This window comes from Corylus avellana, chromosome ca2 (assembly GCF_901000735.1).
Source record: "Corylus avellana chromosome ca2, CavTom2PMs-1.0".
Lineage (NCBI taxonomy): Eukaryota > Viridiplantae > Streptophyta > Magnoliopsida > Fagales > Betulaceae > Corylus > Corylus avellana.
This window is the reverse complement of record NC_081542.1, coordinates 37,147,413-37,159,650: the sequence shown is the minus strand read 5'-3', so window position 1 is coordinate 37,159,650 and position 12,238 is coordinate 37,147,413. Positions and strand designations below refer to the sequence as shown.

General features: G+C 33.8%; 2 protein-coding genes across 2 annotated transcripts; both read left to right on the top strand.

Annotated features, from left to right (window-relative positions):
• Nucleotides 1–2,983: 2,983 nt before the first annotated feature.
• On the top strand, nt 2,984–3,613 carry LOC132169704 (uncharacterized). Its single transcript, XM_059580691.1, has one exon. The coding sequence runs from the start codon at nt 2,984–2,986 to the stop codon at nt 3,611–3,613; it is 630 nt and encodes a 209-aa protein (XP_059436674.1).
• A 5,147-nt stretch (nt 3,614–8,760) lies between these two features.
• On the top strand, nt 8,761–9,736 carry LOC132171382 (germin-like protein subfamily 1 member 13). Its single transcript, XM_059582685.1, has 2 exons — nt 8,761–8,959; nt 9,080–9,736. Exons 1-2 carry the CDS (start codon nt 8,833–8,835, stop codon nt 9,619–9,621), a joined length of 669 nt encoding a protein of 222 aa, XP_059438668.1. The 5' UTR covers nt 8,761–8,832; the 3' UTR covers nt 9,622–9,736.
• Nucleotides 9,737–12,238: the final 2,502 nt, after the last annotated feature.

Sequence of the window (12,238 nt, the reverse complement as noted above, 5' to 3'; positions counted from 1 at the left end):
CTCTTCTTCGAAGAAGAGGGAATTTCCTCTCCGGCATTAGCCTCTCACAGTACTCTCTCTCTCTCTCTCTCTCAGGCAGGTCTGGCCTCTCTCCGTCCATCTCCTCAGGTATATATATTCCTCATTATATATATAGCTTGTGTTTTGCATTAATATATTGGGGTTTAATATATATAGCTTGTCTTTCTATTGTTAGGAAAAATGGCTAGGTCGAAACAAGCCAAAGAAGAGGCTGAAAAGGAGATAGCTGAATATCGGGTATAAATGGAGCTCGAGTTCTAGAGCAAAGTTGCAGATGTTTGTATATGTTGTTTAAACTGATTCAAGGCAGTCTGAGTTCTATGATATTATTTGATGATTTATTAAACTTGATTCCATGATATTATTTGAAAAAAAAAAAAATCAGATTCCATGATATCAACTGTGCTGGGTATAGATTTTTGAAAATCAGATTCCATAATATTATTTGAAAAAAAAAAATTCCGGAAAAAAAATTTGAAAATTTTTTTTTTCAAATTTTTGTCTGGAATTTTTTTTTTTAATAATTTTTTAAACTTTAGTAACGTGTCAGAAACTGACACGTTACTAAAATTTAGTAACGCGTCAGAAACTGACACGTTACCATTTAGTAATGTGTCAGAAATTGACACGTTACTAAAAGTTTAGTAACGTGTCAGAACCTGACACGTTACCATTTAGTAACGTGTCAGAAATTGATACGTTACTAAATCCCTAGTAGTTACGTCCAATTTGGAAACGCCCCAGACACGTTACTAATGACACGTTACTAACCTTTAGTAACGTGTCAACAGCCTTGACACGTCACTAACGGTCCGTTACCAAAAAATTGAATTTTAGTAGTGAATATGCAATGAACCAAGAACTACAGTTTAACCTAAAGATACACTTACCATTTGGTGGTGTTTATTCAGGTTTGATTTTTGCTAATTGAGTAGATAGTAGAGAATCAACTTCAGTATATATGTACTGAAGATGCAGTAAGCAGAGAACAGTTGCTACATCTATCATGAAAGCAAAAGTCATTACATGCTGTGAATTAATTACACAGGCATTATGGTTGAGACATTTTTGTTAAAAGTCTCAAGATTGTCGATTTTATAGCTAGACCCATAAAGATCTTCTGAGTTAATTCTACTACAGTTATCTTTTCTAAGAATAAACTGAGTAGAAGCAGAAGTATGTATATCGACATAAAGTATCTCAAAGAGAATATTAAGTGACAAAAAGTGTCTATTGAGCATATAAGTATTGAATTAATGATTGCAGATCCCATGACTAAAGGTTTACCTGTAAAGAAAGTATAAAGTCATGTGGAATATATGAGATTCATTAATTCATTTGTGCTTAGTTTCTCTTTAATTGGTCTATAGACATAAAGGTTATGTTATAAAGATTTTTGTGCGCATATATATGTTATTCTTATCCGTGGGGATAAAATTAAAGTTGGACCCGAATGGCTTATAGGAAGTTTATTCATAAAGTACATTATCCATAAAGTACTCATTTAGGGAGGTATTGCACATCGTGATACATGGAAGGGACGGCTTACCATATAAAAGCTTTACCGCCATGATTCGTGTGTGGTATTCCTTGAGTGAGTGGGAGGATTCCATGAATGGTTGGAATAAATATAGTATTGGCCATATCATAGAATTGAACACCATAAGGAATTTATGTGTCATAAGGGCCAAGTGGGAGAATGTAAGAAATTTCATTTAAAGTATGTCCCTTTATGTCACATATATTATTGTAATTATAAAATTACGGTGTTCAGTAATTTATTCCAATTAAAGCTTATTGTGTAAATCAAATATTCTGAATTAAATTACTGATTTAATTCTTGTGGAACAAGTATTTGATTTCAATCAAATATTCTGAATTAAATCACTGATTTAATTCTTGTGGAACAAGTATTTGATTTAATTAAAGATTTTATTTTTGTGGAATCAATTAGCTGTATTGATTTGATTTTTATTTCTTGATGGGAGGAATAATTAAGGTAACAGCTCTAATTGAGGGTCCCCTGACCTACCTATAAATAAGGTCTGTGTATTCCATCAATTGGCACTCACTGGTAGGCATAGGTCAGAAGAACCTCTCAATATTTTTTTGTTTTCCAGATTTGTTTCTGTGAAGCTGTTCTTCAATTGGCTTGAGCAAAGCATGGTTAGAGGTATTTATATAATTATTCATTCCGCTGCTAATTTTATTGTCAATTAGCATTTAATTATATATTGAATTCTTACCTAAGCCACCATTGACCAAGAGTAATATACCAAACCCACCTAATTAAAAATAAAATATTCAATAGTAATATATCCCTATTTGTTATTTGATTTTGATATTCTACCTAAATTATTAGATTCCTTTTATTTCATTAAAATACTCAATAGTTACAAACATATACTTTTATCTCTATTACGGATGGACATTCTTTAGAATTTTCTGTTCCAATTTTACTAAATATACATGTTTTGAGCACCTCTTCGTGAGTTGTGGGCTATAGAATATGTGATAGTAGTATACAAGTTGAAGCTATTTCTGTTTGATGAAACAATATGTTTCATGCGATACTTTATTGTCATGTTTGTTTTGATGACTAGAGATTATTATTACCCAAATTTCAACGATGGAACACACTTCGATGTATTACTGTATTTCCCTTCTCCCCCTTTTCCGCATTTTAGTCAAACTTTTTACATGTCTTCCCTTCTTGAGGTTTAGAGCTATTATATCTTCTTCTTGTTTTTTTCTTTTGAAGCTTAATTTTATGTCCAGTTTAGCTTCGTAAATATCTTCTTTCCTATTGTATTAAGCTAGATTAAAGCAAATGCTTATGATTTAACATTCTCCTGTTTCTTTATTTATTTATTTTTTGAATTCTAGGCCATATTGTTGTCCGGGGAGAACTCAAGTCAAAGCTCATAGGTTGATTTTCCATTAGTAGAATATAAACTTGAAAATGAGCTTCATTTTGAGATTAAGGCATAATTTAGCTAATGGGTTATCCAGAAAATCTTTGGTAGCACTAAATCCCATTAACTTCAATGGGTTCACTCGAAGTTTTGGTCAACCTGCAAAGGAGGAAGAAGAGGAAGAAGTTGAGATTGATCAGAGAAGGCTCCCAACTGATTATGATCAAGCTACTTTCGATCCTACGGAGCATCGTAGTCCTCCAACGGACCGTGTCTTTAGGCTTGTAGACGAAGTTTCAGGACTCTCATTGGCTGAAGCTTGCGAGTTGGGAGTCGTTATGATGAGAAAAATGGGAATGAAGGAACCACCAACAGTGGGAGTCATGAAACCAGGAGCTGCTGGAGTGGCTGGAATTGCAGTGAAGGCAGCAACATCCGCCAAGGAGGAGAAGAAACCAGAAAAGACTGTTTTTGAATTGAAACTGGAGTCGTACGAAGCTGCCGCAAAGATCAAGGTAATCAAGGAGGTTAGGAGTTTTACGGATTTGGGTCTCAAGGAAGCCAAAGACTTGGTGGAGAAGACACCTTCAATTTTCAAAAAGGGAGTATCAAAAGAAGAAGCTGAACAAATAATTGAGAAGATGAAAGCTCTTGGGGCTAAGGTTATCATGGAATGAATGTAAGCTGATTCCAAATGTATGACTCCCTGTTGAAATTTTCTGAATCTAGTCTCTTCTGCTTTAGACACTATAGTTATAATTTTCTCATGCAATCATTGAATTTGAAGGGTGGGTGAACCCTGTTGTATCAGTATGGATTAAAGGGTTTGGGTATTTTGGGCATGTCAGGATCGATTCAGTCATATGAAGAAATTATTAGGGCCATGGCAAACAGTTTTTTTATTTACTTTGTAGTCGAAGCCATGGTAAACAGTTCATAACTCTGAGAAGGAATATTAGTCTGTTGACATATTACTGCAGCAGGAACTTTAATATGGATGATCAATTGAATCGGCTGAAGAAATTTGCATATCTAACACTTGACCTACCCCTCTATTGAAACAACTATATTTTGGTTGTCCAGCTTTTTTTTTTTTTTTTTTTTCTTCATTTTTTGTTTTCAGTTGAATTGTGCAGCTTTCATCTCAATCGAAACATTATTTAAGCAAATAAATGCTTGAAATTGCTGGATTGGGAATATCTACTTTTTTTTTTTTTTTTTTGACATGTTCGCACAAGGGGTGGGAGGAAAATTCAAATTCATTAGGCGTGGTCCCAGCCGATTGATCTACCTCTGATCTACCCCTCTATTGAAACAACTATATTTTGGTTGTCCAGCTTTTTTTTTTTTTTTTTTTTCTTCATTTTTTGTTTTCAGTTGAATTGTGCAGCTTTCATCTCAATCGAAACATTATTTAAGCAAATAAATGCTTGAAATTGCTGGATTGGGAATATCTACTTTTTTTTTTTTTTTTTTGACATGTTCGCACAAGGGGTGGGAGGAAAATTCAAATTCATTAGGCGTGGTCCCAACCGATTGATCTACCTCTTGGAGACTGGATTGGGAATATCTTAATTATGCTTGTATCCTCCTGCCCCCCCCCCCTATGAGGACTAGCTACTAATAAATATTTTATATTCTTGAATTTCTAAAATTATAAGGTATCTTTATATTCTTTATTTTTATTTTAATATTAGACGGAGCCACTTCATTCTCACAGGTAAGATTAGACGTCCCCTGGGGTCATCTCAATTGGCAAGTGGATATGTTTTCTTACATTGTTGGCCGTAGGGGTGGATATCGGTTCGGTAGAGCTATTTTCATCGATTACATTTCGATAGGGATTTATTTTGAAAATTTCGGTTAAACGGATATTTCTGTTAAAATCAGTTTGGTTAATCGGTTAAACGTGGACTTCTTTAATTGGGTCAAAAATTGATTGTTTTGGGGCCCAAATTGTGTTTTTTGGGTTAAAATAGCTTAGTGAACTAAACAAATTTTAAATGGGCCCATTAATTAATACAATATTAGTTTACCATAAATATGTTCTACTAATAAAATTGGTCATAAAATCTACCAACTAATATCTTCTATTAAAAAAACTTAGCTAATGCCATCCTACTTATCATTCTATTAAAACAATATTTATTATTGGTTAATTCGGTTAACCAACAAAAAAAAAAAAAATATATATATATATATATATATACCGATTAACAGAACCGAGCCGATGTCGGTATAAAAATCCTTAACCGATTACCGACCAACTTAGGGCGGTAGGCGGTTAATGTCGGTATAGTCCCAATCGGTAAGCAGTAAATGGTTAATCTGCTTAGCCTTAGCTAGTTGGCTGAGATTGGGATCTTTTGACCAACATAATGCTTGACAAGGGGCAGTCTAGTTCAACTAATAGAAATTTCTTACAAATTGATTTGTAAAAAATTCTTACAAACTAGTATTTAAAAGTGACCTGTGTTCTTTAAGTCATTAAAAAAGTATGTGAAACCTATATGTCATTAAAAAAAAAAAAAAAATGTGCTTCTCGCATGCTAAGGACACTTGTCACTTTTAATGGTTGATTTTTAATAAATTTTCTAAAAAATAGTTTGTAGGAAATTTGTCTCCCTGTTCAGTTGCTAAAAAAATCAATACCTCGTGTGCCTAGTAGTCCACAGCAGGTAGTGAGTATGACTTATTGTTAGAATAGTAATGTGGGCTTGTCCCACATTGCTCAAATATAAGAGCTCCTCCTATCTCTTTAGTTTCTATATAATGAAGTTCTTATATATAATCATACTTGCTCAATAAAAGCAAGATGTAGCTTATAAGGCTTTAGTGTGTGAATGTAGGCATATTGTGGAACCACCTTAATTTTGTTTCTCTTATTTATATTTCTATTTTATATTTCTGCACTATAAATTCTATTATATATTTCTGTTTTATATTTCGCATTATAAATTCTATTACTTGTACTTCCAAAAGGGGAATTTCTAAAAATGCGGTGGTGGTTGAACTTGTTATAAGGATACTCGTTAGTGGAATACTTCCTTGGGAGTGGTTGCATCGAACTTGGCGCTAAATTGAAATTCCTTAATCCATGGGGGAATTTTGCCATCCTAACCAAGTTGTAAGGAAAGATATAGAATCCGTTAAGGAATACAAAGATGATCAGGTCAAATCATATGAAAAGGTAGGCAAAGCTATGGTGGCGTGCCATAGCTGGAAGGCTCCTTTAAGGGGAATAGGATTCTCTCTAGTCTATAATAAATTAAAGAATATTCAATTTGTAACTGTAATTTCTTCTTAGAAATCTTATAGCAAAAAATATGACATATTTCCTACTACAAAAAAAAAAAAAAGGAAAACAAAAACAATATTTCATATTAAAAAAAATTAAAATTAAAATTAATTAATAAAAAAATAAGAGGTGGCTGTCCACCCTATCTTGGTCATAGGGGGTGGTCGAACCACCCCAGCCGGCCAGGAGTGGCCGGACCACACCATGGCCCTTGGGGGTGGCCGAACCCACCCCCAGCCCCAACTGGGGTGGTCCGGCTTCCCCTTAATTTTTTATATATATATTTTTTATTAATGGAATAGATATCTTATTTATGACCTCAAGATCTATTTAAAGAGATCATTTGGAAAAATTCTGACTATTAACTGAATATTTTTCAGTCTAAAATAAACGAGAGAGGATCCTGGACGAGTTAAGGTGATTGGGATGTTGCGGTAAATATGCATAGTAAGAAGATGGGCATATGAGTGTGATTATATGTGATTGGGAGATGTATTAGCCACTTTGCAATCTTTAAGAGGTTATACTATTGATCTAGTTGTTGGAAAATATGTTCTTGCTTTACGGGCAATAGTTTATGCTAGAGAGATGGAATGGCATAAGATGAAACTGGAAATAAATGCATTAGAGGTGGTACATGCATTAAGAAATGATGAAAACAGTTGATGTCGCTATGGCGAATTAATCGATGATGCCTGCTTTGTGCTAAATCTCTTCAATAGTTTGGGGGGTGGGGGGTTAGATAGCAAGTAAATTATGCAGTTCATAAGTTAGCAAAGAGTACACTGTTCGGTACGGAAGAAGTGGTCCATGCAAAGGAAGCTCCTCAATATGTTACCGATAAACCCGTTGTTCAAAATTTTTTCCATTGACTAATGAAATGAGTGAATGTTTATAACAAAAAAAAAAAAAAAAAAGACGAAAGGGACATATAGCCTATCAAGATTTATGTACGTTTCTAACGGTTGATCCTTCAGCACTTGCATTGACTCAAGAAAGCTACCATTGACCAAGAGTGATATACCAAACCCACCTAATTAAAAATAAAAAATAAAAAAGTAGGCCAAACAATTTCTGAGTACAAAACGTAAAGTACATCAACAAGAAAAGAAATGCCATATATAGTTAATTTGTAAGATGAGGTTGGAAATATGAAAAAAATATTGACCTCTATCATTTTATATTTTTAAAAGAAATGCTAAGGGTCAATAAAGTTTTCATATTTAACATATATTCTCTTACAAATTCAATATATCAACTATTAGATTTGTGGAGTCCATCGTTGATTTATGTGAGATATACATAAGGTCATAAATCTAATGATTGATTTGTAAGATGAAATAAGCTAAATACTGACCCCTAGCAATCCTCTATTTTTTTATTTTTTATTATTATTTTTTTTGACATGTCCACACAAGGGAAGGGAGAGGGAGATTCGTACGAGTAACCTCCGCTTCATGAGACGTAGTCCACAGCTAATTGAACTACCTCTTGATGATGCATTTCTCTATTTTTAAATGTGCATTATCTTACGTGACAGTGAATCACTATTAACTGCTACATAGATTTTTATTTATAATTTTATTGGATGATAATTTTTACTACAACATAAAAGAACGAACACTTAAAAATTTGTGTAGTATTTTTCCCTTTAAATCCAGGCAATCTTGATTTCAAATTCCTAAAGAGATAGGGAAGGAAAATGGGCGTATTTTGTTTGGAAAAGAATGAATATTTTTCATTAATTTCCACTACCACCTACTATTCCAAGTCTTTTTATATATTCAATGGATGTCATCATAATTAGACTCTTTCTAATGCATAAGTCATAAGTCATTCTATTATTTTCAAACGATAATAAGCCACATGTGTATGGATCGAATAATGCTACAAGTCACTCTTATGTTGATTTTGTATCACTTTGAAAATGATGTGGTTTCTAAAATTTTCATTGAGCTTGTGATTGATCATTATTGAATTTTGATCAAATTGTGATTTTAAAAGACACCTCATTCATAGAGTGACTTTTAGAATTACTCGTGTGAATTTACTACATCCAGACGAGTAATACTAGAAGTTACTCTTGTATCCTTCTTGTCTCACACTCAAAAAACGATGTGACTTTTAAAATCACCATTGGCCTTATGATTGATTATTATTGAATTTTAATCAAATTGTAATTAAGCCACCTTATTTTTAAAGTGACATAAGAGTGACTTCTAGAATTATATCATCGGAACTCCTACACATCATCCACGGTTTTAGAGTGGATTTTAATCGGGTGCTTCAATTTGGTTTTTAATTGACCAAATTAATCACCTCTTACAAGTATGTTACGGCATTGAAGGAATCAATGAAGAAGAAAGAAGAAGCAACCAAAACGTGGTTAAAAAGTCTGCATTAGTTGTTGAGGAAACTTGGTACAATTGTTATATTAAATCCATAACCACTCAAGACTTGGTGTAGCAGGCCCAATCTTGACCCTTTCGATATATATCGATTATCTATAAATACACATGTTTCCCATTCAATATTTCTAAGTACCCATCCACAAAGCAATATCATAGAAGAGAAGTAAAACACAGAGCTTACTTAGATATGATGAAAGGAGTCCATTTCCTTGCAATTGTTGCTCTCTTGTCACTTGCATCCTCCTTTGTCTCTGCCTTCGATCCCAGCCCTCTTCAGGACATTTGTGTTGCAATTGATGACCCCAAGTCTGCAGGTATATATATATATATATATATATAATTATGTTCATTACTTTCTGCTTAGAAGCATTACTATATATTTTTATTGGTTTCTTAATCTTTTATGCTATCTTGCAATCTATTGCTTCCTGCAGTGTTTGTGAATGGGAAATTCTGCAAGGATTTGAAGGATTCCAATGCCAATGATTTCTTTTTCGAAGGACTCCAAAATCCTGGAAATACAGATAATAAAGTTGGGTCGAATGTCACTACCGTAAATGTGGATCAAATAAAAGGCCTCAACACTCTAGGCATATCCTTAGTTCGTATTGACTATGCACCATATGGCCAAAATCCTCCCCACACTCACCCTCGTGGTACTGAGATTCTAGTAGTGGTTGAAGGTTCTCTTTTAGTTGGTTTTGTCACATCTAACATGGAGAACCGCCTTTTCACCAAAGTTCTAAACAAGGGAGATGTATTTGTATTCCCAATTGGTCTCATTCACTTCCAGTTCAACGTGGGACACTCCAATGCTCTAGCCTTTGCTGCTTTGAGTAGCCAGAATGCTGGTGTCATCACGATTGCAGACGCTGTTTTTGGATCTGATCCTCCCATCAATCCTGATGTTCTCGCCAAGGCCTTCCAACTTGACAAGAAGATTATTGAAGAGCTTCAGAAAAAGTTCGAATACTAAAATTAGAAAAACTTGTGAAACGGTTATCAACCCTTCAATATTGAAATAAAAGGTTGCTTATGTAACGCTCTCTAAGTGGAGTTGGAGTATAAAATAATGTTGACGTTATTGAACATTTCTCTCTCTCTCTCTCTCTCTCTCTCTCTCTTATATATATATATCCCAAATAAACACATAATATCTAAGGAGCTTATTTCTAATTTTTTAAATATAAACCAATTTGCCATCTTTGAGCTCATGACCGTTAGTTAAAATTTTTGTTATTAGTCTTTCATTTTCTCTTCTCAAAATAAAAATATTAGCAAGGGGGTGGATAAATATAACCCACCCCCACGTAGACCAATTAGAAGCTGACATTTGGCATAAGTGGCTATGTCATCAGTGATGATGTGGCACCTAATTAAATTTTTTATTTATTTTTTTAAAAATCAAATTTAAAAAATATATTTTTTCACTAAAAAAATAAAAAAAAATTTTGGGGTGGCTCAGTACCCATGGAGCCAAGGGGGTGGCCGAAACCACCCCCAATGGTGGTTTGAAGGTGGTTTCGGCCACGCCCTTGGTGCCCAAAGGGGTGGCCGAAACCACCCGTAGTGGGTACTGGGGGTGGCTCGGCCACCGCCATGGAGCCAAGGGGTGGCCAAAACCACCCACCCCTTGGCTCCATGGGGGTGGGTTATATTTATCCCTTGATTGTGTGTAGCCTATTAAAGAATTAAATAATCCATACTTAGAGAAGAGGGATCATACCACATTTTAGTGGTTAGGTGCACGGTCCGTGCCAACCGAAGATGGATTATACTTATCTTAATGATGGCATTTTCTTGACTACTCGAGTGAGACCATAGTATGAATTTTCCTTATTAGTTTATGATTGACCATTGTTACGCAGTTAGTGGTGAAATCAACCCCCTATTATCTCTCATCACAACTATCTTTACTTTTATGCATTTAATTATAATAAAAAATCAAATCAATCATCTTTTAAATTAAGTTATATTTAATCTTAAAAAGCTTGATAACAATACTCATGTAGTCCTTGAGGTTCGATACCCTCTATATAGCCCTATCCTACAAGGATTCGTCCTATTGCGAGTGGTAATTTCATTATTGATATTTTTGTACACAAAAAGACCACATCAGTCTCCACGCTCCAACCCAACGTCCTCATTGGCCTCCCATCATCTAATTGTCATTTCCCTCACCGCCTACAGATGTTCACTTGTAGGGGCGTACAACTTACGCCCCGGTAAGCGGGCTTCTTCGGCTGCTTTTCCACCATCTCCACCTGCCTCTCCCGCTTCGGCAATGTTACTGGTTGTCAGGTGTTTGCTTGTTTTATGTTATTTTAATTTTAATTTTTTTGCTTTTGTATTTTTGTGCTTTTGTGTAGGCCTTATATCTTGTCTTCATGCTCTTGTGCTGTATTATTATTAGGTGGAGACTCTATTTTTGGCTTAGATTCAGTCTCCTTTCAGTGCTTGTTTCATTGTTGTTCATTGCTGTTGTGCTTAAGATAGGTCTCTCAGTTGTAATTGTTGTTCTTAAATTCTCCAATGGTAAAATTATTCATGCGGCCACTACATGTCTCTCGTCTACTGCTACTTTTGGTGAAGCCCCAACTGTGTTGCTAGCATCTAAACATTGGACTTTTCTTTTTTCAATTTCATTTGTTAATTGCTTTATTTCTAGTGCATTTTATTGTGCACATTGTGTAGTTAGATTGACCGCTTCCTAACTTATGTTCCGAAACATTCTTTACTTATCTCCCATGTAGCCCATGTATTGAAGCTGTATTGGGAATACATCCATTTTAATCATTGTTTGGAACTAACGCGGCAGTTTTACAGGATAATTACGAGATAAAATATGATTTATAGCATTAATACTCTTTTCTATGAGGCTACATGATAAAATAAAAGAGTAATGTTATATAATATACTACTATCACACTATGCTACTATGCTGATGTAGCATTGCTTGTCTTAGTTGTCCACTTTTAGATTAGCTCTTGTTAAAAATTAGAGGGAAAAAAAAATGATTGATTTAATATTATTTATTATTATAATATCAAAATTTATTATTGACCGAGCTATTTTGTATGTATGAACACAAGCATTCATATTCCTCAGAGTCGAAGGAAAGAACAAGTCTTAAAAAAATTTCAATACCTCGTGTGGGTAGTTGTCCGTACGGAATTTATCCTTATTATAATTAAAACAAGGTTAAAGTCCACGTACTCTCTCAAACTACCACCTAATGGATAATGTCTTCCAAAATTTTCAATTGTAACAATGTCTCTCCAAAGTACCAAAATATTATCAATGTCTCCCATGGTTAGCGAAAAGATAAAAATGCCCATACATATTTCTCAATAAGACAAAAATACCCCTATAAATTATTTTTTTAAAACGAACATTTTAAATTTTATTTTTTGAAAAAACGATTTTTTCTTAATTTCTAATTTTTTTAAACAAAATTTTTGTTTAAACGAAATTTTTTATTTTTTTAAACAATTTTTTATTTTTATTTTTTAAAAAAGGACATTTTTATTTAAAAAATTAGAAAATAAAAATAAAAACGAAAATTTTCAATTTTTATAAAAAAAAAAAAAAAA

Bases quoted from the DNA above. Each gene is read 5' to 3' on its own strand.
- LOC132169704 (XM_059580691.1), top strand. From the start codon at position 2,984: ATGAGCTTCATTTTGAGATTAAGGCATAATTTAGCTAATGGGTTATCC.
- LOC132171382 (XM_059582685.1), top strand. From the start codon at position 8,833: ATGATGAAAGGAGTCCATTTCCTTGCAATTGTTGCTCTCTTGTCACTT. The intron at 8,960-9,079 runs GTATATATATAT...TGCTTCCTGCAG, and splicing joins TGATGACCCCAAGTCTGCAG to TGTTTGTGAATGGGAAATTC.